Source organism: Sus scrofa, chromosome 14, assembly GCF_000003025.6.
Source record: "Sus scrofa isolate TJ Tabasco breed Duroc chromosome 14, Sscrofa11.1, whole genome shotgun sequence".
In the NCBI taxonomy this organism is placed as follows: Eukaryota; Metazoa; Chordata; class Mammalia; order Artiodactyla; family Suidae; genus Sus; species Sus scrofa.
Genome location: NC_010456.5, coordinates 103,415,092 through 103,439,630, shown reverse-complemented (window position 1 = coordinate 103,439,630; position 24,539 = coordinate 103,415,092). Strand labels below are relative to the sequence as shown.

Genomic DNA, 24,539 nt, shown 5'->3' with positions numbered 1-24,539 from the left:
TTCCACCTTAAAGATTAATGTGACTGTTATTCATGTTTAGTTTAATAAGCAAAAAATTATAATAATATAGTCAAAACTTTAAACTACATTCAAAACAAGGTAGTATTTCATTAGAAATGACCTTTTGCACATGCTATTTTTAGATTTTACAACCATATTTCAATGTTTGTACAAAGTATAAATTTAACTACACTTCTTTTTATTGTAAAATATCTACATGGTGCCAGTATAGATCTATCAGTGTACTACTGATTTCATTAGTGCTTAAAAAAAAAAAAAAATCTGGCTTACAGGAGTTCCTAATGTGGTGCAAAAGGATTGGCAGCATCTCTGCCGTGCCAAGATGCAGTTCAATCCCCAGCCTGACACAGTGGGCTAAAGGATCTGGCATTGCTGCAGCTGTAGCATAGGTCGCAACTGTGGCTCAGATCTGATCTCTGGCCCGGGAACTCCATATGCTGTGGGGGCCAAAAAAAAAAAAAAAAAAAAAAAAAACACCTTCCCCAAAACAAAAGACCTGGCTTAGAGTATTCATATTTATTCTGAAATCTAGGTACAGAATTGGCTAACTTTGATTCTTATCCCCTTACTGGTTTAAGTTTACATCAGAGGTATTGAAATACCATATTCTACAAAATGCGTCCTGTCCACAGTAAGTTCTTAAATATACCTGGAGCAGAAGTTTGCAAATTTCATATTTTCCTTTCGCTGCAGCTTCATGTAAGGGTGTAAATTTCCATAAGTCAGCGACATTAACTACTGCTCCATGCTTAACAAGAAGTTCTGCAACTTCATAATGTCCGTAAGAACACGCATTGTGTAAAGGTACAAGGCCTCTGAAATGAAAAGTTAAATAAGTAACACAACACAAAAATATATTTTAACTTAATTGCATTTAGTTGATAAATTTCTTGAATTGCATAAGGCATTTTCCTGATTGTATTTTAATTAATTAATTAATTAATTTTTGTCTTTTTGCCTTTTCTAGGCCTGCTCCCTCGGCATGTGGAGGTTCCCGGGCTAGGGGTTGAATAGGAGGGGTAGCCACCGGCCTACTCCAGAGTCACAGCAACTCAGGATCTGAGCCGCATCTGCAACCTACACCACAGCTCACGGTAATGCTGGATCCTTAACCCACTGAGTGAGGCCAGGGACCGAACCTGCAACCTCATGGTTCCTAGTCAGATTCGTTAACCACTGTGCCATGATGGGAACTCCTGATTGTATTTTATAGAACCCAAAACATTTATCTAAAGCAGAAATGGAATTAACTTTGCAGGAAAAGGCAGGAAAGAAATTTTAAAAATATTTAAAACTGCAGAGGAGTTTCCATTGTGGCTCAGGGGGTTAAGAACCCTACATAGCGTCTATGAGGATGCATGTTCGATCCCTGGTCTTACTCATCAGCTTAAGGATCCAGAGTTGCTGTGGCTGTGGCACAGGCCAGGAGCAGCAGCTCTAATTCAACCCCTAGCCTGGGAACTTCCACATGCCACGGGTGTGGCTGTATTTTTTTTTTTTTTTTTTGGTCTTTTCAGGGCCTCACCAGTGGCATGTGGTGGTTCCCAGGCTAGGGGTCAAACTGGAGCTATAGCTGCCAGCCTACAGCTCAGCCACAGCAACACAGGATCTGAGCCTCGTCTACAACCTATGCCACAGCTCAGAGCAATGCCAGATCCTTAACCCATTGAGCAAGGCCAGGGATCGAACCTGCATCCTCATGGATACTAGTTAGGTTCATTAACTGCTGAGCTCCAAGTGTGGCTGTAAAAAGAAAAAAAAAATTTCAGAGGGAGTTCCTTGGCCTAGAGGTTAAGGATCCAGCATTGTCACTGATGTGGCTCAGGTTCAATCCTTGGCTCGGAAACTTCTGCATGCCACAGGCACAGCCAAAAACAAACAAACAAACAAAAAACAAAACACTGCAGAGAATATAACATCTATATATTCAATATCTAGAATTGAGAATCACATATTTAAAAAAAATTTTAAGATAAACTGGAAAATCTCAAGTATCCACTACAAACTGATTAAACTACTACATTAAAAATCAGTATACACTAATGCTGAATCTCCTTAGCCATTATAAAATTAAAAGGTATTATGCAACCAAGAAGTCTTCGTAAAAATGCTAATTATCATAAAATCATAACTGAAATGAAGAAGTTATATTTAAGCCACTTTAGGAAACAAACTTCTCTGAAAATAAAAGAGCTACCAACTGTCATTAACATTTTCAGATTTTCCTTAAATGGTCTGATAAAGGGTCAGCAAGGCCATGACGATTGTTAGTACTTGCCCTTTATCTTTAGCGTGCACATCAGCTCCATGTTGCAGAAGATACTCCACCACAGACACCCGATTGTAGCCCGCTGCAAAATGGAGTGGTGTGGACTGACGCCCTTCAATGTCTCTGCAGTTGACACTCTGAACAGTACACAATTTCTACAGGATGAAACACAGTATACACATGATGCTGCACACTCTGATTTCTTATTTTCCTTTACCTAGTAGAAATTTCAAATGCCTGATTTATTTTTTTGTCTCATCATATTGCTATTCTCAGAAACTCTTTGCTATTTATTCTTAATTCATCTTGTCATTTCTTGTTCCTCTAGTTCTCTTATCTATAACTCTCTTCTTTACTAAAGCTAGTAAGTAAATTTTATTATTACCACTACCACTATTTACCTAAAGTACCAATTAGCAGCAACTGCAACTTCCATTTTGTGGCAAATATATGTAGATATACAGTGGATCACAGGAGTACTGGCACCGTCTGAGAACTTGTTGAAAACTTAGACCTGCACCTACTGAATCAGAATCAGTATTCGGACAAGACCTCTAGGTGATCAGTAAGCACATTAAAGTTTGAGAGGTACTGTTCTAGAACAATAGTTGTCAAATTTTCATGTACACTGGGTCCTACCTCCAGATTTCCTAATCCAGTATGGCTAGGATGAGGCCTGATATGTCACACTTCTAACAAGCTACCAGGTGAAGTTGATGCTGGCAGTCAAGGAATTACATTTAGAGAATTAATACTGTATAAAATGGAATGAACTAACTAATAGAATGACATTGGCTACATACCATCCTTGGGAGAATTAAGAAAAGTCACTCAAATAATTTGTGGTTTTTTTTTTTGTTCAGAAGAGGGAGTCTAGCTGAGAAAGGTTATAAGAGTATCACTCAAAATACTCAAGAGTATTTTGCATGAAAAGTGCGAAAATCTGGGGAAGGAAAGCAATATAGAAAATAAATCATGGTGTTTAAAAAAAGGTCAAAAGAGTATTTTAGTAAAGAATATTAGTAAAAACCCTTTCCCTTAAGATTGAGGATAACTTAAGCCTTATAAACCAAAGGAACCAGCTATCAGTGGGCTTACCTTAACACGTTTAATAACATGTCTGATAAAGCTTTTCAGAGCTTCCCAAACAAGAGCTTGTTAGATATACATCGTCAGGGTCCCATCACTGAGAGTTGGTGTTTCATGGGTCTGAAGTCAGGCTTGAGGAATGAGTTTTTTTTGGTTGTTGTTGGTCTTTTTAGGGCTGCACCTGAAGTATATGGAAGTTCCCAGGCTAGGGGTCGAGCTGGAAACTGCCATGCCAGAGCCATGCCAGATTGGAGCCGCACCTTCGACCTACACCTCAACTCATGGCAATGGTGGATCCTTAACCCACTGAGCAAGGCCAGTGATTGAACCTGCATCTTCATGGATGCTACTCAGATTCATTTCCTTTAAGCCACAGCGGGAACTCCGAGGAATGAGTATTTTTAATGTGTCAAGTTCTGGTAGGTTTGGTAGTTATCACTGGCTACCCTAACTGCCTAGCTCTCAAGTTTGTCCAGTTCCTGCCCCGAGTCTCTTCTTTTCATCTACTTCTTCCTCTGGGCTCCTTCTACCCTGATAAAAACAAAAACCCCTGGATCCCCTATTCACTGAGCAAGGCCAGGGACCAAACCCGCAACCTCATGCTTCCTAGTCGGATTCGTTAGCCACTGAGCCACGAGGGGAACTCCGAAAAAATTAAATTATTAAAAAAATAAACCTGAAGTTATTTGAAGATGACTATACTATCTACACAGACAAAGCAGTAGGAAATGATCACACAGACTTTTAAATCAAATTCTAGAAATCTATTTGAAAAGAGTGAATAAACTTCCTGAGAGCTCAAGTTTAGATGAGACCAATGTTCACATTTTGTTCTCAGAAAATCTAAAATTGACTTTATGGGGTAGGACTGTTTAGGATTAAGAACATCGTATAGAAATACAGTGAAATTGCTTCTAAGAGTGACTTTTGCCATGACTCAAATGAATAAATTTAGCTTATTATAAAACTTCTTACCATCAGTGCCCCCTCAAATAGGACCAATTACCGTTTTCAAAAAAATCTGTGTATGGTGGGGAGGGAGGACACAACAAGGCTTTTTCCCCCTAATAGCTCTGGAAATTAATATTATTGCATTACTAAAGATTTAATTCATGAAATATGCTGAAGTGGCTGACTTGAAAAGTAGTCTTGTTCTTTGTTATGTGAGTCTTCTGAGTTATTTACTCAGTATACAGTTTCTGTAGGCAACAGAAATACGTGGTATAGGCATTAAGACATTACATACGACTCTACAGTAAAAGCAAAAATTATTCCAGTGAAGGCCATTATAGGAGATGGGCCATAGAAGGGCTCAAGTTGGCTCTTCTGAGAAAGAAAAAAAAAATTCAGACCAGAAAAATTGAAGATTAGGAGACAGGGGCTTTGAAAGTGGTGACACTGTGTTGTTACTAGATTTAAACACCAGGTCCTCACAGAAGGGCAAAGAAATGAAAAAACCAGAACTATGTATGCAGAGTGACACTGTTTTTCTTCCCTTCCCGCTTATGTGTTATATGTAAATAATAACGGACAATAATTTGATATATCTTAATCCTTAAAGGGACAAACAGGTTTTTTTTCCTTTTGGTCTTTTTGCCATTTCTTGGGCCACTCCCACGGCATATGGAGGTTCCCAGGCTAGGGGTCGAATCGGAGCTGTAGCCGCCAGCCTACGCCAGAGCCACAGCAATGTGGAATCCGAGCTGTGTCTGCAACCTACACCACAGCTAACGGCAACGCTGGATCCTTAACCCACTGAGCAAGGCCAGGGACTGAACCCGAAACCTCATGGTTCCTAGTCGGATTCGTTCACCACTGTGCCACGACGGGAACTCCAATAGGTTCTTTTTTTTTTTTTTTTTTTTTTGTTGTTGTTGTTGTTGTTATTGTTGCTATTTCTTGGGCCGCTCCCACAGCATATGGAGGTTCCCAGGCTAGGGGTTGAATCGGAGCTGTAGCTACCAGCCTACGCCAGAGCCACAGCAACGTGGGATCCGAGCCGCGTCTGCAACCTACACCACAGCTCACGGCAACGCCGGATCGTTAACCCACTGAGCAAGGGCAGGGATCGAACCCGCAACCTCATGGTTCCTAGTCGGATTCGTTAACCACTGCGCCACGACGGGAACTCCCCAATAGGTTCTTAAAACAAAATCCACTTTCATAAACATGCAGTTTATTTAAGTTTGTTACTGTGATGTATTTATTGACATGCATGTGAAACTAGAGTTTCCTTCATTTTTTCATAATGATTCTTATTTGCAGAGCAGAACTAGATTAGCATTACTGACCTTTTAAAACACTCATATAAATAACTAGATTTTTTACTTTAACAGTATAGACTCATTAAAAACTGTCAAAATAAAAAACATAAGATCATTTCTTACTTTTACAGTTTCTACATCTCCAGCCTTTGCAGCTTCCAGCAACTGTCTGTCTGCCTCTGAATTACCTAATGGGATACCCTCTAAAAAGAAAGAGAAGCAAAGTGATTAAAGTGGGATCAAGCTTTAAGGGAAGCATCTTATTTGAGACTAAAGTTCTTTTACAGTTTGATGGTAATTATGCAGGAAATTTCCACGGCAGTAGAGAAAAAGCAGTAAAAACTGTAAAATAGGTAATGAAAGAGGCCTGCTCTATAACCAAGTCTGTTGACTGGTGTAAAGAGGATAGCAAAACCTAGAGATCTAACCATGGTTCTACCATTAACTAACTATGCGAATTGCAGCAAGTTACTTGAACATTTTGGGCCTCAGATTTTTTTTCAGTTCTGAAGAGGTGTACTAGAAGATAGATATGTGAAGTCATTTTCGGATCTGAAATTCTATGTTTTATAGCTCTTTTTAAAATTCTATTTGTTTTTTTAGGGCTATACCTGTGGCATATGGAAGTTCCCAGGCTAGGGGTCAAACTGGAGCTGTGGCTGCCGGCCTACACCACAGCCACAACAACACATGATCCCAGGCACATCTTCAATCTACACGACAGCTCATGGCAACACCGGATCCTTAACCCACTGAGCAGGGCCAGAGACTGAAACTGCTTCCTCGTGGATTAGCCGGATTCGTTATCATTGAGCCACAGTGGGGAACTCCCAATCATAGCTCATTTTAAATCTCATAGAAAAGGAAGAAAATATGTGCCTTGTATCTTAGAACAAATAAACTTCAGATGGATTAAAAACATAAAAAAATTAAACCTTAAAAATACTGTAAGAAAATATAGGTGAATATTTTTTATCTGCGAGTAGAAAAATATCTTAAAGTATTACATCAAAAGCAGAACCAAAACTGAAATGGAAAAATATCTGTCAGGCAATAACACTGCATTACACAACATGAAAGACAAAGATCAAAATGGAAAAAATACTGCAACATACATATTAGAAATGCAAATTAAAATAATGAGATATTGGGCTTTTTTTCATCCATTATTGGGAAAAGAGCAAATGGGCTACTACAGTGACAACATTTCCAAAATCTGCATTTAAAAGGACATCTACTACTTCTGTAATTCACACACACATATTCACCCAAGGAAATGATTAAGAATCATTACATTTCCTTGACTTGAAAATTCAATCTTTGATAATTTACTCTAAGAAATCGGCTAGAAAGGCAAGTAGCATCACTAAGCATAAACCTACCAAGATTGTAAATGTCCATGACCAGGTAACTTTATAAAACTAGTGTTATTATCCCCCAAACTGACACTGAAATGAATACTGTGGTATACGGGGAAGTAAAGGGAATCATGACAGCAGTCTTGTAGTTAGTTCAGTTTTAGCAGTTCCCAGGAGATCTATCCTATTAATTTGCCTTCATCTAGTCAAGCAGTGTTTTTCTTTAAAATGTGGTTTCCAGATCACAGGCATAATAATAATCAACAGCGACTGTTAAAGGTACAAAAGGTTTGATCTGTTGCATTTCTTCTCATTTGAGCTTAGAGCTTAAATTCTAGTTAAATAAAGATGTAGGCAAAGACATTTTAAAATTTATGGAACCAGACATCTAGGCTGAAATGTTTAACCTATGCCGTATGCGTAGACATTTAATCTAAATTGATTTGATTTTTAAAGTGTAATGAGTATCAGTGAATTCAATAGCTAAATATGTTCAATAAGTCAAGTAGTTGGTTAACCTGTACAAATTCTACATGCTTTATGTGAAGGATCTAAAACAGAGTGAAGAGGCAAGGCCAGTTTTTAGAGTTTTATCACTATGGCTACTCTACTAAGAGACATCTACCTTTCTCAGTTTTCTTTTCTTTAAAAAGAAATAGCTGAAGAGATTCACAGACATGGAAAACAAACTTATGGTGACCAAAGGGGAAAGGAGGTTCAGGGGAGGGATTAATTAGGAGGTTGGGATTAACATATACACACTACAATATATAAAATAGATAACCAACAAGGACCTACTGCATAGGACAGGGAACTATACTCAGTATTTTGTAATTAACTGTAAGGGAAAAAACTCTGAAAAAGAATATGTATATGAGTATGTATATATATATGTGTGTGTTTGTGTGTATATATTGATACTGATGTATGTACACACACACACACAGAGGTATATCGGCATAACTGATTGCTGTGCTATATGCCTGAAACTAACATGATACTGTAAATCAACTGTACTTCAACACAAATTTTTCTTCAAGTAGATTCTAAAAAGAAAAAGAAATAGCAACTATTGTATCCCACTCTTAAAACCTTTCTAGATAAAAACTTAAGAGCCAGGTATTAACTCGGAGAAATTGGTAAGTGCTACTGGAACAAAATCATAAAAGACTTAACATTTGGGCACTGAGTACAATGAGTCGATTAAGAAGAAATAACAGCCAACAATTCTGAAAATTCTTTTACTACTAACTCCTACAGGATATGTGAGAAAAATTTAAAGGTTAATTAAAAAAAAAAAAAACTAATTGCATGGAAGCATTTGATACCTTGAAGAAGCTGCTGCACATTTTCATTTCCCATCTGTAAGGCAGTAAAGCCCTGAAGGGATATAATATTAGGATCACACCCATAGCTCAGGAGTAGGCGGCAGGTCTGCAGATGACCACAATGTGCAGCTCTGTGCAGAGAAGTCTGACCAAGATTATCCAGGGCATTAACCTTAACAATCAGAAAAAGCCAAAATTAGCCTGTGGTGCAAAATTTAAACAATCCACTCATGTATTTAGCACTTGTTACTAATTTACAAATCTCTATTATTCTCTTATGAAGCCAATTATCTAGTAACAAAGCAAGTATTTTTATTCAAATCTAGAGTAGAAAGTTACCAACTCATGAAGGCTGACATCAGAAGACCCAATTTTGGATTAAAAGGATGAAATGTTGAGTAACAGCTGTGTTTAGCAATAACGTATTCACAGATTCACCCCACTTGGAGCTAGACATGCCCATGAAACTCCAATGCATGTATTTTTAATGCATCTCTGAGTTGCAGAAATGTGGAGACCAACCCCAAGATAACAGTAACAAAACCAGAGACTAAATTAGCATTAAACACTCATTTCTATTGGCTTAATCTTCGATCTTATTTACCATGTAAAATATAATCTGTATAGATAAAGACACTATGATATATTCACACAATGGAATAGTTCTCAGCAATAAAATGGAACAAACTACTAATATGCGTCTGAATTTCCTAAATATTATCCTAAACAGAAAGTCTTATGAAAGAGTGTATACTGTATGATTCCATGGACATGAAGGCCCAAAACAGGCAAATCTATGTTGGAAAAAAAAATCGAAATGGTCGTTACTTCTTTGCAAGGACACTGCCTTTGCCATGAGGTAATGTTATCCAGCTTCATGAGTTTTGCTTATACAAGCGTATGCATTACGCAAAATTCAGTGAATGTACATTTTGTACACTTCTTCGCATGTAAATTTCATATCCAAAGAAAAACTATAGTCAAAATATTGACCTCAGGTTGATGTCTAGTCAAATAATTTAGGGAGACATGTACAGTAATTTTCAAATTACTTTGAAGTGTGTCAAAAAATAAGATATTGATGGATAGAGAGTGAAATTGACAAATATATAAGAAAACAATATGTTAAAATGCTAGTGACAGAATTTAGGTGGTGAGTGTGTGTGTGTGTATACACATTCTCTATAAAATTCTTTCAACTTGGTTGTATTTCTGAAATTTTCCATAATTAAAAAAAAAATCACCTAGAAGACTCCTATCTCATCCCCACCCTTCAACCTGAAAAATAATTCTTCAAAACATAATTGAGAACTCAAATTCCTCAGTAATCAATCCTGTGACCACTAGTGTGTTTTGAGACACTGTGCAATTCATATTCAAGGAATCAGAGAATATCTGAAGAGGAGTATACTATAGCACTTTCTCATTTAATCTAAAAGTAGCCTATAAAGAATTAGTCTCCATGCTTACGGAATCTGAAAATCAACTTAAAATGCTCAGGGCAATTAATCTATTTATTCATGTACCAAAACCCACTGAAATATGAATTACATCTGCCTGAAAATTTTATTTGGGTACCACTCTGTGTCAAGATTAGGGTGACCTACTTGTCCTGATTTGTCTGGGACCTGTTCAGTTTTAGCACTGGAAGTCCTGTGTTCCCAGAAATCCCTGAGTCAAGGACAAACCTGGATGGTTGGTCACCCTAGTCAAGATTATTTCACCAAGTTTCACACCTCAAATTTAATATGCATCCAGATCTTTAAGTAATGCACCACATGTAAGAAAAGAGCAATCAATGAAAAGTTATAGAAGAGAGAGACAAATGAGATATGCCAAGTAGTCAAGCAGAAATAAACTTTATTTTTTCAATACTTTACAATAAGAAGGATTGAGATTACACATTATCAAGAATTTCCCCCAATTCAAAGAGAGGTAACACAAAAAGAAACTATAAAATTCTACAGTGATCCTTGAGTGGAAACCCAAGGAAGGACAGATTAGAAAGCCATTCTGCAAAGTTCATTTAGAAAAGAGCCTCAGAGGCCCCCAGGGGAAAGGGAGCTCTATTTCTTTCTTCTCCCTTCATTAGAGCAGCTCAATTCTGCTATGTAATGAATTTCTACCAAAGATTTTGTCTGAAGCAAGCAAGGATCTATGGCTAAAAACTGATAATTATTGAATTAGGTGACTGTTATTGCTTCCAATCTGAGATGCTATGGATACCACTTAGTGAGGAGCTTTTTTTCAAAGTTCCTCAGTAAGCAGTGACTTTTAGCTTTGATGAAAACCTAATCATTCCATGAATAAAATGTACTGTGTACAAATGCCAACTAACAGTAACTTCACAATATGAGGAGCTATATTTTTAGTCAAGTTATTTAAATAATTTATTTCCTACTGTTCCATGTTCTTTGGCCTAGTCATGAAATAACAGAGGGTAAGAGGCTGTGGCTGGGGTAAACAAAAGGAGTTATCATAGTTACCAAGGAACAGAAGATGCCAGAAGAAAATCCTGGAAAAGATGATAGGTCAGGATAAACATGTCTAGCTGGGAATACTCTGAAGAGTATACTGTTAGAAAAAGACCTGAAGGATAATGTGACCAGAGCTGAATGTGGTTAAAAGGAAGGGAGAGGACAGCAGAAAATGGCACAATATTGTAAATCAACCATACTTTAATAATTAAAAAAAAAAAAAAAAAAGGAAGGGAGAGGGTAGGATACATAGGAATAACACATCTTTAAGTAAATCCACAGACTTTCTATCAAAAAGATATAAAAAAGTATCTGCAGGACTATTTTAAGGAAAAAAGTTATACTTATGAGAGAGTAAATAGTTTAGGAAGTCAGGCGTTTCATCCCCTAAATAGAAAATAACTCACTGGATTACCAAAGACTACCAAAAATTAAGTATACCTTTGCTTCATGTTTCACCACTACTTCAACAACATCATTATGTGCTTTCTCAGATGCCACATGAAGAGGAGTCAAGAATCTTAAAGAGAAAAAGCCAGACAATGAATGTAGTTTCCAAAAAATAAAAGCATCAATAATTTTTAATCATTAAAAGCATACTTACTCTTTAGTCTTCTCATTGATGTTTGCTCCTTTTCTTAGCAACAGTTCACATATTTGTTTTCTTTTGGGATATGGAGACGCGGCAGCACAATGCTAGATAATTTAAATTGCAGCATTAATCAAGGACTATACATAACTTATTTTTATTAAGAATATTTGTGTTTCCAATTAAGAACAATCAAGAAGTTATTTAATGCCTTTGTTTCACTTTTGACCTAATTTTGCTCTAAGACTTTCCATTGGACAGAATGTGTAATGATTACCAAATTCTGACAGGGCCTAAAAAGCCCATCAAGTGGTATATTATTAAATATTTTGATCAAGCTTTATATAGTTGTCCTACATCTGTGAAAAAGTTACTACTGCTCTGATGAAAACTTTAAACTGTGACCAACAGTCCTTCAAAACTGTTCCCAAAGAGTGTGGTGTTTATGGTAATTTTTAAAGGTTAATAAAACACCCCAATGGTTGGGATTTCTTTATATAAAGAAATAACAGAGTATGCATCAGCTCTGGATTATACTTCGTAAAAACACTGATGGAAGAGCTGACAAACTGGGTGGTATTTATTTCTCTCTCCATGAATTGCTCCTGCAGAATAAGGATCTGACCTGTTTGGTAAAATCAGTGATAGAAAATGAGACACTCTGAGCTGGAGGCTGCAGGATCTATGCCTATGATGCATCAAGGAAGAAAGGAGACAGGAGGCAGTGATTTGACAGTTTTAAACCCATTAAGCATCTCATGATCATGCACCAGATCTTTGTCTCCCCAACATCCAGGATTATACTCACAAAAGATGTTCAATAAACGTCAGAATAAGTGAATGACTAAATCAAAGTATGAATGTTAAGTTAAAACTGAAACCTGAGAATTCATGGAATTGTCAAGCTAAACTGTGCACACATCTAAACACAGTACATATGAAATTTGTTCTCTGATTTTAACCTGTTGTTAATGCTTATCTGATCTTTAAGACTTTGTTTCAGATTCATTTTTTTTGATGGTGTTGCTATCACAAAAATCATTCTTTTGCCCTCAATAAAACCATTTGTAATTGGTGAACATAGCTCTTTGGGTATGTTTTGAATTATCATCCCAGGATATCTATCAGGATGGCACAGATAATGGAAATAGCTTATATGCAAGAATTCTTGAGCTCATCCATTTTAAATTGCACCTTTGCTCCTTTGCCCCATCCTGTTACAGGCAGAGCCTGTAAGCTTTAGAAACCTAGAAGACACTGCTTCTGCAACACAACTACCTACCAACAGTTTCAACTCTTTGTATGTTTTAAGGTTAATAACAAAAATGAGTGGTTTAATAGCAAAGTACGTAGAGGAAAACAACACATGGAATTAACTTTTCAGACCAGAAAATTTCCCATGTCAGTTTTTCCAAGTTTCTCTGTATTGCCTTGATGCTGTTATGATTTTGATTTTGCACTGGCCTTTCTTATGAGTCTGAAACTTTGCTATTTTTTTAACATGAATTTTCTTTTACACATAGGTAACAAAAAGGTCTAAAATGCTTTATAGATAGGTTTCCACATAAACTTCACAGAGTTTACATCACGGCATAAGGAAGAAAATTAGCTATAAAAGATACGAGGTAAGTAAGGCTACTGTGAGTTAAATCTGTCCCTAGACACATTAATTTACCTAGAGTCATCTTTCCTCACCCAAAGTACATTCTGCAACTCAAACAGCTTTGTTCCTTTTAAATTTCTACTTCAAAGGTAGTCTCTGATCACAACATTCCCTTTTCTGTCTTCTACCACTTACCCCTACTAGCTCCCATTCTTTTCTGACTGCTTCTCCATTGACTGCCCGATTCTCACACTTTGTTACAGCATCAGGGTTGATATTACCTCTATCAGGGAATAGCCTCCTTTCATAGATACTTTATTCACACAGTATACAGGGAAGATATAGAGACTTTAATTTTGAAAAAACTTACAATACCAAAAGGAAAACTCGTCCCCACCCCTACCCCTACCCCTAGGCTGAACCCATGGCACTTAGGAAGTGTCTGGGTCAGAGACTGAACCTGTGCCACAGCAGTAACCTGAGCCGCTGCAGTGACAACTCCAGGTCCAAAACCTGATGAACCACAGAGGAACTCCAAAGTGGCCTTTATCTTGATGGCAGAATTTTTTTTTCAGTGGGTTCCAAATTTTCAGGCATAAATATTTATGCTCTTTTAATAAAAAAGAAAGTGATATATATAATTTATGGTAATAAAAGTATACATATACCAGTATGTGAATAAAATTTTTGTCTGGAAGGATGCTCAAATTAACAAAAGTACTGCCTTTTGAGGGAATATAATGCTGACTTTTTCTGTAATATTTGAAATTTTTTTCTTTAATATCTGCAGGTGTTAATTCTTAAAAACCACATATTTTAAAAACAATGCTACTATTATTAAGGGTAGGATATTATGTTGGTTATCCTGTATCATTAAAAGAAGTAGGACATTACAATTAGTTGAGCATGTTTTAGTTATTTCATTTTAAAAACTTAAACCTGAAACATTACCAATGCTGTTTCATGTGTTTGAGGATGTTTAAAATTCACCATTTCCAGAGAGAGATGTTTTTTAATTCGTGTGACATCAGCTTCCCGTGCAGCCTGAAGCAATGAGTGGCCTTTAAATTCATCTAGATGAAGAAAAAGCATTTAAATCTGCATGAGAATTATCAAATTTATGGTACTTATCTGTAAAAAACATTTTTCTTAAAGTTATTTTCAAAGTTATCTATGAAAGTAGCCAGATTAGGCTCTAAAGAGATTCTCCAAATATAACCACTGAAAAGGGAGACAGTGATACTCCAGTTCGCCTGGGTTATGACCCAATTCACCACCATGTGTATACAAGAGATTTAGCCCATGGCCAACTCGAAGTCTGTTTTGGTCTGATATCTGGATTACTGCAATGCATTCCCAGACCAGAGAGTTCTGAGAATTTTACAAAGCATAGAGCTTTTCTCAGTAAATAAATAAAATAAAAGGTGATCTCAGTCCCTCTGTTAACATTATAGCAGTAGCAGATGGTTCTGCTCACTCATCAGCAAACTTGGGACTAGACAAGGTGGATATTACTGATGAACAAATGAAAGAGGGTATTTTCTCAAAATTTCTCTTTATTCATGGAACTTGAAAAACCACCCACTATCCTTTACTATTTCAGAATAATGCAAGCTTAACACAAGCTTCTATTTATGTATAGTAATACTATGTCTGAACTAGGTAGCTATTTCTCAGTACTACATCTATTTCAGTTAGAAAAGCAAAGGACTGTCCAGATACCAAAGAATATTAGATGGTAAGATCTGGGGACTATGTTTACAAGATAGCAGTCCTACAAATAACACTTTTCCTTCACAGCAGATAAACACAAAGTCACATCAAAGACAGAAACAAAACTCAAATTTCTTCTTTCCAAAAGCATGCCATCTATAAGACAAACACATATAAAAAGCATTTAACTTGACTTGAAAAAATAAATACAAATACACTTTCTTTTCATAGCTTCTTAGGAACAAAATGAGTAGAAACTTTTAAATGATTAAATGCTACTCTGAACAAGATATCCATAACTAATGAAAATACTTTGTTATTTTAAAATTTCCAAAAAAACAAACAAGAGAGAAAAAATTTTAGTTTACCGATCTAAAAGCTTAGCTAACATTCATCACTTTATACTTACATGCTAGTCTTTCTTTTAACTGTGGTGTGGGAGCCAAGTCTATGGCACTTTTATTGTGACAATTCAGCAGTGTTGGATCTGCACCATAACTTAGGAGAAGTGAACACACTTCAACCCTGTTCTTGGACGCTGCCTCATGAAGAGGAGTGAACTGCCACAAGTCCATTGCATTTACGCAGGCACCATGCTAGGAGTAGGGCAGATAAAGCATACATTTAGAGCTTGAATTTTAAGAGGATTTAGAATTATTAATGCTGTGTAATTTAACATCATGCAAGCTTAAAAAGATTACTGTCCCCCAAAGTCACTTTCCGAAGCAATTATTTCAGAAACAAAAAACATTTTTCACCCACACAAAAACAATCACTGGTTGCTTGGCCTACCCACAGTGCCTATTTAACTCTTCTATTGTTAAAAATGGTTAAAAATGAAGCTTTAAATTTAACCTGCATCTTTTCCAGGAATTATTTTTTTCTCTTTTCTAAGCTCTAATTTACATATAGTAAAACACAGTTCCTTAAGTATACAGTATGATGAGTCTTGACATATACATATATTTATGAGACCATCACCCAATTCAAGATACAGGATGCTTTCATTATCTTAGGATGTTCCCTTAAGCTCCTTTTATAGACAATTCTTGCTCCCATTCTGATAACAATATAAGCACTATATATTAGAATCACCTGTTCTTGAATTTCACAAAAATGGAGTAACACAGTACAGACTTGTGTTGCAGGCGACCTACGCCACAGCTGTGGCAACACCAGATGCTTTAACCCACTGTGCTGCACCAGGGATGGAAGCTGTGTCGTTCCAGAGACAATGCTAGATCCATAACCCACTGTACCACAGTGGGAACCTCCATGTCTCGTTTTTTTCGCACAATGTTTCTGAGATTCATTTATATTGTTCTATCAAGTTTGTTCCTGTTTTTGACTACTACATCCTTAAGGGTAGAACTGTTGGGTCATATGGAAGATGTATGTTTACTTTTTTTTCTTTTTTGGCCACCCCACGGCATATGGAGTTCCTAGGCCAGGAATCAGATCCGAGCTGTAGCTGTGACCTAACCTGCAGTTGTGGCAATGTGGATCCCGAACACACCTGTGCCAGGCCAGGGATTGAACCAGCATCCCATGCTCCCAAGATGTTACTGATCCTGTCGCGCGAGTGGGAACGCCTACATGTTTACTTTGATTACAAACTGCCGCACGGTTTCCAAAATGGCTGTATCATTTTTGCATTGTCATAAGCAATGTTTGAGTTCCAGTGCTCCACGCTCTTGCTAATACTTGATATTGTTAGTTTTTAATTTTAGACATTTCAAGCACTGGAGTTAGATGGACCCCAGATGTTACTTTAGTTCAACTTATCAAACACAAAATCCTTTCCATGGCATTGCTTCAGAAAGCAAACCAGTTACTTCCTCTTTTAGTACTTTCAATGGTGGCAAACTATTTTTCAACTAACATGGCTTTTTAAAATTACCAGGTAACTCCCGACTCTTCGAATTTGACTCTCTGGAAACTGCACCCTTACCTCAGTTAATGCCCTTTATATATATATATATATATATATGTAACTCTAGACAGCCTCCCACTATTCTCTGGCGAATACTACATCTTAGGAAAACACCATTCAGTTTTCTGCAAATCCCAATACAATCTGTCTGATGTTTCACTCTCATCCATAATTACATTCCAAATGTTCTATTGAATCCAAAGATTCAGTTTTACAATAAGCAAAAGAATTAGTTAAAAATGTGTAACATGGAGTTCCCTTGTGGCGCAGCGGATTAGGGATCCAGCATTGTCACTGCAATGACTCAGGTTCAATCCCTGGTCTGAGGGCTTCCACATGCTGCAGGTGTGACCAAAAAAAAAAAAAAAAAAAGAAAAGAAAAAAGTGTAATAATTAAAAGGCTTATGAACTACTCAGAGTATCTAATTATTATAATAAAGTTGTTACTGTGGAAAAATGTATTCTGTGGTAGCTCATGCCCAAAAGGAAGCACAGACGCATTAACGAACAAATTTCCTCTTTCCCGTTCCAAGACAGCTGCTGAAGAATGAGCAAAGTTTTAGGGGCAGAATGGGCACAGAGTGGGAGAAGTTCAAAGAATGTGGTCAAATACATATGTGAGGCTGGGGGACAAAAAAGAAATGGGCGTGGGTAACATCCTTGGATCTACTCTCAAGGAGAATATGTAGCTTCTACTATTACCCAACAGGGAACAAAACAAGAAGTTTCTTGCCAGTCCCTGGAACCTGCTTGTTAAACAACAGCTATCCAGCATATTGGAAGAAGTAAAGCTTACCAAGTGAACCTGTTCCAACCCCAAGTACAACCGGGCAGGATCTGGAAAGGTAGCTAGCGCTTTTAATAATATACGGTTCACTAAAAACTGCTTTCTGATATTTTCAAGAGTGTTGAAACTTCACCTTTGGCCACAAATTAAGCAGTCAGATGCTGACCAAACAATCACCCACATTTTATAATGATTATCCACCAAGCAGTAAAAACACAAAGAAAACATATATACTATGTATTTCAAGGCATTTTATAGAACTAGAGGAAAAGGGCACAAGAACTAACCTTGACCAGAAGTTCAGTTACTTCATAATGACCATAGGAACAGGCGTTGTGTAAGGGCACCAGATCACTACAATATGAGAGGGGAAGGAAAACCCTGTATTATTACAGATTCCCTAGGTATTTAATTTTAATTAAATGTATACTTAAAAATTTAAATAGTAAATGGCTTACGTGACCGCCTAATCAAAAATGTATAAAATCTAATATGCATTTGAACCCTAAGTCCTAACAATTCTACCTCCCAAGTCTTCTTCAAATCTATCACCTACCTCCCTACCTACCCCCACTGCTACCGCAAAAGCCTTAGTCTGGGCCTTTACTATTTCTCCCTGTACTATTGAAAGAGCCCCCACTTCAATTTATCTTCCAAGCTACAGCCAGATTTTTCTAAAAGGTAAATCTGATTCGTTTTACTGTCCTTCACTGGTTCTTCCTTGCTTTCAAAAGATGGTTCCAAATGTTCAGCCTGGCATACAATGATCTGACCCTCCCTAGCCTTTCCCTTCGATAAAGGTATACTAAATCACTTGGCGTTCCTTCAATGCCAGACTGTCCCCTGGGTATGAGAGGATAGATTTCCCTCCCTTCTTACTTCCTTCTCTACGTCTTTCCCAAACTCAGAGCTCAAACACTGGCTCTTCTTTGAAGCATTTTTATTTGAGATTCTCTAAGGTATATTACTATATTCCTTAATATAAAACACAATTCCTTCATGGCAATGGAGGAAGAATTTTCCACACAGGAAGGTACAATGGAACCTTACAATCCTGACATATCTTTAAGCAGCTCTACTTTGGGAATCACTAATTACCACAGACATTATCACAATGGCCTCTACTGAGTGATGGTCACCATGGCTTAGTCTTTGGTTCTAAAAGTCCTCTCCTTAAAGGCTCAAGGCTTTCCTCATTATTTTGATTATATGATTTCTTATTTACCTGAGTACTAATTTCATTTCCAAATATCTACTAGCTACTTCCACCTGAGTTTCCATCAACATCTCATAAAACCAAGATTTCTTTTTTTTTTTTTTGTCTTTTTGCCATTTCTTGGGCCGCTCCCGCGGCATATGGAGGTTCCCAGGCTAGGGGTCCAATCAGAGCTGTAGCCCCCGGGCTACACCAGAGCCACAGCAACACGGGATCTGAGCCGTGTCTGCAACCTACACCACAGCTCACAGCGACGCTGGATCGTTAACCCACTGAGCAAGGGCAGGGACCAAACCCGCAACCTCATGGTTCCTAGTCAGATTCGTTAACCACTGCGCCACGATGGGAACTCCAAAACCAAGATTTCTAAAAGTGAACTCAGTGTTTTCCCCTCAAAATAATTTCGCCTCCTGGATTTCAGTATGCATTACCATTGGGTTTCCCTCATTCAGCTTTAGAATCTGAAATGTAGTAATCTCTCTTATTCTTTTGTTTGATCGTGTCCAGATATTCAACAAATCTTATGCATTCTTACAGTTAACAGCTCCTAGCTGCTCTTTTGGCCTCCAGTCTCCTTCCATCTACCCTAGCTATATACTGCTGCCTAAATATGCTCCCTAAAACTCCTCTTTTAGAAGAATCATTCCCCCTGGTTAAGATCCTTCAGTGGCTATTGTGGATCACAGAATCAAGTCTGAATTCCTTAGGCTAGAATATGAAGTCCTTTAAAAGCTAGTTTTTACCCATTTTTTCCAAACTTAACTTTTATTTCTCCCCTATGTGAATCATCTGCTTCAGCCAAGCTGGTCTAGTCACTTTCTTAGATATGCTGTAATATCTGCTTTAGCATTTTCTCTCAAACCAATTCTCTTGCATAGAGTGATGTTTCCTAAACACTATTTTCCTGAACTGAGTCCATGTCAAGTATCACCTCTTCCTGAGGGATTTCCCAAATGCTACAGCCAGCACTGAGCATGTCCTCTAAGAACTCCTGCAGTACTATCTCCTTCTACTTATCACTCCAAACTTAGTAGAGAATTTATATTGTTAGGTATCTCTTCATGGCTGCTAAAGTTAAGCACTATAAGTCATGCCCTTAAGGTTTTAGAACTCAATAAATGTTTATGCTGTTTAGTAAAGAAATATGACTTTTACGAGATTACAGAGATTATCCTAAGGACAATAACACTTCAGAAATCCTCATTTTTGTTCAAATGCTTATTATTACCCTTTATCTTTAGCATGGACATCAGCTCCATGCTGCAACAACAGCTGCACAATCTTTACTCTGTTGTATCCTGCTGCCAAATGTAATGGAGTTGACTGAAATATTAAACAGACGAATTAATGAAATTCAAATAATAGCTAAAAAATAGACATTAAGAGGTAAAATTTCAAAATATAAAACCAGAAATCCAGAAAAAACTTTATAATAACTTCATTAAATAACAGCGATAATTTGGTTTTACAAAATCCAGTATGTATACCAAAGGCATAGTACAAAAGTCTATACGTTCACTACTACTAATAGGAAGAAAACTAAATGTTTACTAATAAAGTTTTACTAAGGTTAAGACTTAATCCAAGTTATTGCTTAAAAAATATCAGCACTTTCGTCAAATGTTTTAAGTTAAAAGATAAACATAATTTCATGTTACCAAGAGATGCATACAAACTTAGCTGCAAAAGGAAGTACCTTTCTGCCATCACTTGCATGGCAGTTGACATTTAATGGTGTGAGCAGAGCCATCATTTTTTCCTCATTGCCACTCCTAGCACATATAAAAAATGTATTAGAATTTTGTATTCTTTTATCAGATCCTATCTAGAAACATGTGACCATTAAAAAAAAATTCTCTTTTAAAAAAGAGTTTGCTTATTGTAAAAATAAATAAATAAATAATGGAGTATTTATGGTACATATTTATTTATTTATTTTTGCTTTCCAGGGCTGTGCCCGCAGCATACGTAAGTTCCCAGGTTAGCGGTAAAATGAGAGCTGCAGCTGCCAGCCTACACCGCAGCCACAACAACGAGGGATCCAAGCCAGGTCTGTGACCTACACCATAGATCACAGCAATGCCAGATCCTTAACCCACTGAACAAGGCCAGGGTTTGAACCCACATCCTCATGGATACTAGTCAGGTTTGTAACCTACTGAGCCACAATAGGAACTCTGATGGTACATATTTATAACACTAGTACATACCTGGCACTTTCCAAGAGTTCATCTTTCTTATATTCACCTGTGAATTAGAAAAACAAAAGAGCAGAAATTAAAAAAATAAATTATTAAAAAGTAATGCCAGTTTTACACATAAAGATGCTCACTGAACTATATTCAAAATAGAAAAATTTATAAGTAAATTTCCAAGAAATGGAGAATGGTTAATCAACAGAATACTATGCAGCTTAAAAATATTTATATGGAGAACATGGAATATCTGTGCTATTAAAGTGGAAAAAAATGATTCAATGTTATAAAACAAAATACGACCACAACTGTATGAAAATAATATGCACGGAAAAAGGAAAGCCAAGAAGGAAATAAACCAAAATTTTAACAAAAGTCTGTCTTAAGTGGTGATCTTTTCCTCTTTTTTTTCCTTCTCAAATTTCCTAAAACCAATGTTATTTAACGGGCAAAATGCATCCACAACTTCATTCAAAATAAAAATAAAACAAAATTTAAAATACCAATATTACAGAAATTATAAAAGATACTCTACAGCATTACCAAATGAACATAACCATTGAATTTTTATGAATTCAGAAGATTTTTCTATACTAAAATAAAACTTTAAATTAATACAATTTAAAGTACAATAATAATGTTTACTGATTTGCTTAAACAAAATCCTAACTGGTGTCCAATACAAATTGTGTATGGATTGTTGCGTAAGGCTCTTTTGAGCCCCAAGATTTTTTAAAAAGATAAAACTAGGGAATAGCATGGAATAATGAAGGAGGAAACGATCACTGAGTTGTTAGTTACAATAACAGCTCATTTTTTTAGAACCCTTTTGGGGGACTAGTCTAAATCTTCTCAGTAACAGAGAAGAAATATCACAAAGTCCAAGCACAAGAGCTCACAACAGAGCCCCTCAGACTCTTGACTATTATTATTATTATTTTTTTTTGGTCTTTGTCTTTTCTAGGGCCACTTCCGCGGCATATGGAGGTTCCCAGACAAGGGGTTGAATCGAAGCTGTAGCCGCCAGCCTGTCAGAGCCATAGCAACGCTGGATCTGAGCCGCGTCTGCAACCTATACCACAGCTCACGGCAACGCCGGATCCTTAACCCACTGAGCAAGGCCAGGGATCGAACCCGCAACCTCATGGTTCCTAGTCAGATTCGTTAACCACTGCGCCACGAGGGGAACTCCCATGACTCTTGACTATTAGACAGGGTTCTACATGGTTAGTTATGCAGTATACAAAAATTCAGAAAATAATATAGTAGAGAGTTGCTTATGAAGAAACACTCTGATAAGGGAGAAAACATGTGAGGTAGATACCACCATACAAAAAAGCTTGACAGTCTAAAATAAACCTAAACTTGGCCTTATGTATCTTAATAGGCTCCAAGGACATGAATATGCTCTAGTAGAGCACAGTAACTGGCACTCTTCATGGTACTGAAACGGGTGTGCCCAGAATTTTGTTTAGAAAAGCAAAGGAATGGTTAGTAACACACAATTATCTATTGCTTCTGCCACCAAAAAGGCAGGAATCACAACTTTAAACACACACACAAAAGAAAAAAAGCTTTACCTTTCTTAGACAAGAATCAAATGTCAACTGTCCAGACACAGAAAAGACTAGCAACTGAACTGACACTATTTAAAAAATCTAGTTGAGGTCATTAACTGCAGGAAACTGTCTATCTTCCTAGCAAGCTCATTCTTCATATTCTTTCCAGAATACTCACAAGAGTACAGAGACTTACCAGTAAGCACTGCTTTGGCAGATGGGTCTGCTAAATCCAATGCTGTCCTTCCATCTGTATTTCGGATGGTTGGCTCGGCTCCATGCTGTAGGAGCACTGCAAAATAACATTACCTTTCAAAACAGTAATTGTGACAATTTGATTTTAGCAAATCATTTTCTCAAAAAATTCTGGTCTTGACTCTCAAAGTTATTTAAATATTTTTTTCACATATCCTGATAATATGGTAAATGTATTCTGAAGAATATATAAAATATTCCATTATTTAATGTATTAGATACATTTAATAAAGGTCCCCTAAGCTCAATGTCAGATTTTTGTTAGACAAGTGACTAAGGACAGATAGAGTGCATAAGGAACTAAAAAAAGACAAGTTTACTTGAAAGCTTGTTTTCTGTTTTCTCATTCCAAATGAACACTGCCTATCTTAGAAAGATAATATTATCATAACAGGAAATGAAATTTCTAAAGCTATGAATAGCCCAGGAACAGGGATCTGTAGGATTAAAAACAAAAAAACAGGCAAACAAAAAACCCCACCTCAAATAAATTCTTAAAAAAAGTTAAAAATAGAGATAGAAGAAAAAAACAAAAAATTCCCCACATCTCTATAGAGTTAACGAAGCCCCAATCAAAAATGCTACATTGCAGGGGGTTCCCTTAGTAGCCCAGAGAAAACAAATCCAACTAGTATCCATGAGGATACAGATTCGATCCCTGGCCTTGCTCAGTAGGTTCGGGATCCAGTGTTGCTGTGAGCTCTGGTGCAGGCTGCAGACGCAGCTCAGATCCCACAGCTGCTAGAGCTGTGGCCGGCACCTGCAGCTCCAATTTGACCCCTAGCCTGGGACGTTCCATTTGACATGCGTGCGGCTCTAAAAAGCAAAAAAAAAAAAAAAAAGCTACATTACAACCCAAAGCACATAAAAAGAGAAGACTTGTGCCATCCTCTGTACATAATGTTATTGGTTATATAAAGACATTCCAGCACATTCTATAAATAAGGAGCTAAGGAAATACAGGCAAATACATGCCAAATGGGAAGCTCAGCTCCTGTTCTTTGACAGGGTTAATGTTCACTCCACTCTACTCCTATCTACAACAGTGATGTTCAACAGAAACAAAATGTGAGCCATAAAAGTAATTTTAAAGTTTCCACATTATAAAAATAAAAAGAAACAGGTTATATTAATTTTAACATTATTTAACCCAATATACCTATATACTGTCATTTCAATATTTACACTATAAGCAAAATAAAATGGAGATATTTTGCATTCCCTTTTTTTGTTCTAAGTCTTTGAAATCTGGTATGCATCTTTTCCTTACAATACATCTCAATTTGGAGCAGAGGGCAGCAGCAACTTAATACATAGGAAGCAACTAGACAGAGGTTACTAGGTAATCCTTCAGTTATTTTTATAGATTACCTAATTTACACTAAGATGGTGACTTTAACATAAAGTGATTTGGGGTTTGGCAGGGAGAGGTGGGGGGAGAAAGAACAACCTAAGTCTAACACAGAGCCCCAATAATTTTTCCTTCAAATGCTCCTTTACTTATTCTACAATTTCTATTCTCCTCCAACCACCCTACTTCATGCCTTCATCATTTATAATCTGCATTATTCTACGCTTCTGAGCTAATCTCTGTAATGCCATCTATTCTACTCAGCCCTCTCCCAGATCACTCTTTCTAAAATATACTACTCTCATCACACTGTCCTCTCCTTAAAAGTCATCATTGAGGCCTAGAGTTAAAGGATCCAGCATTGTCACTACTCTGATGCACTTCCATAGGCCACAGCTGGGGGAAAAAAAAAAAGCCAATGATTCCACACTACCTACCTAACATCAAGCTCCTTAACAAAGTCACTACTTACCTTTCAACATTTCTCCCCAATACTTCCTGGAAAGGCTCAGGAAGGAAGGACTCAACTCCA

General features: G+C 37.0%; 1 protein-coding gene across 1 annotated transcript in view; it reads right to left on the bottom strand.

Moving 5' to 3' along the window:
* Window positions 1-24,539, bottom strand: part of TNKS2 (tankyrase 2) — a 65,407-nt gene that overhangs the window by 22,200 nt on the left and 18,668 nt on the right. The window contains exons 3-15 of the mRNA XM_001926556.7: window positions 22,598-22,693; window positions 20,858-20,894; window positions 20,344-20,419; window positions 19,876-19,970; window positions 17,719-17,785; window positions 15,121-15,307; window positions 13,950-14,071; window positions 11,411-11,502; window positions 11,248-11,326; window positions 8,330-8,501; window positions 5,767-5,846; window positions 2,300-2,445; window positions 671-836 (exon numbers count right to left, since the gene is read on the bottom strand). Coding sequence (XP_001926591.3) covers window positions 671-836; window positions 2,300-2,445; window positions 5,767-5,846; window positions 8,330-8,501; window positions 11,248-11,326; window positions 11,411-11,502; window positions 13,950-14,071; window positions 15,121-15,307; window positions 17,719-17,785; window positions 19,876-19,970; window positions 20,344-20,419; window positions 20,858-20,894; window positions 22,598-22,693 — 1,415 coding nt within the window. The remainder of the gene's footprint in view (window positions 1-670; window positions 837-2,299; window positions 2,446-5,766; window positions 5,847-8,329; window positions 8,502-11,247; window positions 11,327-11,410; window positions 11,503-13,949; window positions 14,072-15,120; window positions 15,308-17,718; window positions 17,786-19,875; window positions 19,971-20,343; window positions 20,420-20,857; window positions 20,895-22,597; window positions 22,694-24,539) is intronic.